The sequence below is a fragment of the Echinops telfairi genome, unplaced genomic scaffold, assembly GCF_000313985.2.
Source record: "Echinops telfairi isolate 266 unplaced genomic scaffold, ASM31398v2 ScPeMD7_7468;HRSCAF=8506_0, whole genome shotgun sequence".
Classification (NCBI taxonomy): Eukaryota; Metazoa; Chordata; class Mammalia; order Afrosoricida; family Tenrecidae; genus Echinops; species Echinops telfairi.
Genome location: NW_022111369.1, coordinates 10,992,335 through 10,996,291, shown reverse-complemented (window position 1 = coordinate 10,996,291; position 3,957 = coordinate 10,992,335). Strand labels below are relative to the sequence as shown.

The following is a 3,957-nucleotide window of genomic DNA, read 5'->3' as shown; positions in this document are numbered from 1 at the left end:
TGATACCTGATCCCTTCCATACCTTATGATCGCACAGGCTGGTGTGCTTCTTCCATGTGGGCTTTGTTGCTTCTGAGCTATCTTCCCTCCTTTTTAAAGTCTCTTTCTGGTTACTATTACTTCTCAACTGGCAATTGTACTTCCAACCCAAAACCGACAGCCATCAAGTCAACCCCAACTCATAGCAACCCGAAAGGACTGAGAAGAGCCTCTCTGGGTTTTTCGAAGCTGTAAATCTTTACAGGTATAGAAAGCTTCATCTGTCCCTTTTTGGTGGCTTCACACTACTGTCCGTGGTTTGCAGCCCAACTCACAACCCCCTACACCTTCAGGGCTCCTTCCTTCTATCACAGACTTAAAGAGGTCAGCAACACTGGAGTAACTTTGTCAGTATTTTTCCTTTACTATTTCCAATTTTTTTCCCTAGTGTTACCAGCTACTTCTACATAATTCCTTTCCTATATATTCTAAAACTCATAAGGATCTTTTACAGCCTTATCAATCATACTATAGATTAGAGATAAAGTAAGCAAAAGTCTAGGAAGCTATATGAAAGAAATTTACGGCTTAAAACCAAACACTGCTATGAGTCGATGGTGAACCAACCCTACAGGGCAGGGTAGAGTTTCTGAGATTGTCACTTTCTCTGGAGTTGAAAGCCCCATGCTTCTCCAGCTTAAAGCTTTAAATGTGGGTTTACTTTTAAAACACAGGTACTGCTTTTTAAAGAAGTGTGAGAAAATGATATTACCACTTTGCAAGAACTGATGCAAATGGTAGCTACATGTTGGTGGGAATGAACAAGAACTGTCCGTGGAAAATTCATATAAGAAACACAGAAATTTCCTCTACTAGCAATGATTCTTTTAAAAATCCTCCTTAATATACTTGCAGTATGTTATTTACTTTCTACCCTGCTTACTTACATTCCATGGCCAGGATATCAATTATTTTCTTGTAGTACTCTGAACACCCTTACCCATAGCCCTATAGTTTCACCTACTTTGTAGACATCAATCACCCTGCGACCCACCTTCTGTAATCAAAATTTAAAATACATATACAAAATTAAAACACACACAAGAAGAGTAATACTTCTACATTTTTAGGGTCATCACCCTCATCCAGGCCCTCAACACAGTTTAGCAATCCCATCATGCTTGTCTGGTCAACCTACTTCCTCAACTTCTGCAAAGACCAGTTTATTTGATGGGGTACTTCTCCCCCCCCAAAAACCCTGGAATTACACTGGATGGAGCAGAGCTTTCGTAGTAAGCATTTTTCCCTCCAGGCAAGCATCTAGCAACTCACTCTGTTAGTGCACCCAGTGGTGTTTCCTGGGAAGGTTCTCTCTGGTCACAGTGGATTTTTTCATAAAAGCAGTTTCTCTGCTTTTATGGGATGACTGAATTAATAGAACAGTGTGCGATTGTGAAATTTTGTTTCCTGCTCAGGAAAAAATGCTGCAGAAACTGCTATAATGTTGAACATAGCTTACAAGGACAGTCCTATGGGAAAAACTCAAGTGTACGTGTGGTTTTCTCATTTTAAAAAAGGTGAAATGTTGATTGATGACAAACCTCTTTCTGGACATCAGTCAACTTTCCGAACGGATGACTCATAGTGCATTTGGAGTTTGTTACACCAGGTCAGACTGTTAATCAAGCTTTCTATTTAGAGGTTCTGAAAAGACTGCGTAACAGGGTGCTACCAAAAAAAAGCCTGATTTGTGGCAGAGGGGGGGCTGGTTTTGACACCATGACAATGCACCTGCTCATGCAGTCATCTCAGTGTGCCTGTTTTTTTGGCAAAAAACATGCCTCTCTTGCCCCACGGACCTTACTCACCTGACTTCTTTTTGTTTCCACGAATGCAGAGGCACATGAAAGGACAGTGATTTGACAATGTAGAAGAGGTGAAGAATAAACTGAGGGAAGTGGGTGCTATCAGTCATCCAAACACGAGTTTGAAAAATGTTTCCAAGAATGGAATCGCAGGTTTGAAAATGTATTACGTGTAATGGAGAGTACTTTGAAGATGATAAGGTTGTTTTGTTAAAAAATTTAAATGCATAGCTTTGGGGAGAAAAAAAACCCTGTTTATTTGGGGGGCACCCCCTCATGTGTTAATCTTAATTTTCCTGAATCCTGCTTCCCAATTTCAGTTGATGAATTTATGTGCTTCACACAGAAAACAGGCATCAGACGAGAACTAAGTCAACTTCTTGTTACGATGCTTACAAGCTTACTCTCATCTGCATCCAGCCTTCCCTCTTTCCCACTTGACAAAAGCAAGAAACCTTCGACCCCCATGTAATGCAACCTATGTTCTGGATCCTCTCCCTGCTTGCCCCTCATTGCAACCTTCAGCTATGGATTGTTTCCCGTTTCCTTTGTTTCAGTCCCTTTCTTTCAACTGATGTCTTTTCTTTGGCATGCATTTATTGGGTAAGGAGATCGAAGTAAAATGTAATGGCTTTGTCACACCTTAACACAAATCTAGCCACTTCTGAAGCTCCTGCAGCAAATGCAACAAAAAGCAACCCAATCCCAAACCTGCAACTAACAAAAACAAAAACCTCATCAAAAGAACAGCTTTCATTACTGAGAATTTGTACAATGTTCCTGTCTGCAAAACTCTTATCCCCATCCCCATCCTTCATCTGGTTTAGATTCATTAATCCAGCTAGTCTGTAAACTCCCTAAGAGCATGGGTTTGCTTCATTCCTTGTTGCTATGAGGTGGAACCGACTTGATCGCAATGAGTTGAACATCCCTGGTGGTTTGAACTTCACAGATGCTTAAAAATATTTATTGAATAAACGATCTGGGTTTTTATTTAAATGTCACTTTTAATTTTATGATTTCTCATCTTTCTGATCTAACAAGTGTTCATGCATAAATATATATGCTTGTTCTCAAGATCCTGTTTCCCACTCTACTTGCTATATCTCAAGAGAAGTTCCTTAATTGATGTCTAAATGGGAACCAGATGAAGGAAATTGACTTATTCCTGCAGAATTCAATATCACCGATGCCATTTAAAAAGTTCTATAAGGCTTTGCTTTTAATTTCTTCGCATGCACTTACAACCTTTCAGGTAAAATCCTTTAAAAGATAATGTACTGAGTTCTAGTCCTAGGTTCCAGTGATGCCTTGGGGCCCTCCTCGGGAAAAGCAGGGTAGGTGCTGGAGCCCCAATTCCAAACCTATTCGCAGATGAAAAGCAAGAGCAGCTATCTGGGGAAGGAGCGTCAACCATTTGACCAAAGGATGACATATCAAACTCTGGTGGCGCTGTCGCGTAAGCACTAGTTTAACAGCAAGGTTAGTAGTTCAACCCACCAGCGGTTCTGCGGGAGAAAGTTGGGGCATGTACACCCTCTGAAATTCGCCAGAAGTCGGAATCAACTAGAAGGCAGTAGGTTAGCATGGGGTAAGGTCCTTCCTTCACAAGGGGCTTGGGGGCACGATGAGAGTTGTCATCAGGGAGCTGGATGGAGAGGTTCAAAATAGGGTTCCCAGGACCTGGTCTCCAGTCCGCGCGCCCAAGCTCGCAACACCCGGGGAGAAAGCACAGCCCTCGCTGAGAGGGGAAAGGCGGTCTCTGGGGCACGCAAGGGCTCGCACGTCCGAGCCTGGTCCGTGAGGCGGAGGGGAAGGAAGAGCCCCCGGTGCGAGCTCGCACCCCGCCCTGCGCGAGGGTCTCGAGCCTCCCGCGGTGGGTGGGAGTGGGGTCTCTCGTCACAACTCACCGCTCCGCCCAGCAGTCCCGTCCGTTCCCGGTAGCCCCAGCCGAACCGGTCCCGGCGCGCGGCGACGCCGCGGAGGGAAACAAAGGTTCCCGCAGAGGGTCGAGGGGGAACGTTTTGACTGTGCGGTCGCAGGAAGTGACGCACGCCCCCTTCCGGTCCGCTGGAGGCTGAATGACGGCTCCCGCCGGTCTGGCCCCGCAGCG

At 44.4% G+C, this 3,957-nt stretch overlaps 2 protein-coding genes across 3 annotated transcripts in view; one reads left to right on the top strand and one right to left on the bottom strand.

The window, feature by feature from the left end:
• The window catches only part of INTS12 (integrator complex subunit 12), a 26,800-nt gene extending 22,971 nt beyond the window's left edge, over positions 1 to 3,829 (bottom strand). Inside the window, exon 1 of one of the 2 annotated variants that reach the window (XM_004703293.2) lies at positions 3,755 to 3,829. Coding sequence is in view for 1 of the 2 variants with exons in the window: in XM_045284330.1 (XP_045140265.1) it covers positions 3,345 to 3,374 (30 nt within the window). In the remaining variant the exon portion in view is untranslated. Of the gene's footprint in view, positions 1 to 3,344; positions 3,443 to 3,754 lie in introns of those variants that run through there. The other variant, XM_045284330.1, reaches the window with a different exon arrangement.
• GSTCD (glutathione S-transferase C-terminal domain containing) overlaps positions 3,472 to 3,957 on the top strand; it is a 162,848-nt gene continuing 162,362 nt past the window's right edge. The window contains exon 1 of the mRNA XM_004703451.2: positions 3,472 to 3,615. Within this exon, the coding sequence (XP_004703508.1) occupies positions 3,472 to 3,615 (144 nt within the window). The remainder of the gene's footprint in view (positions 3,616 to 3,957) is intronic.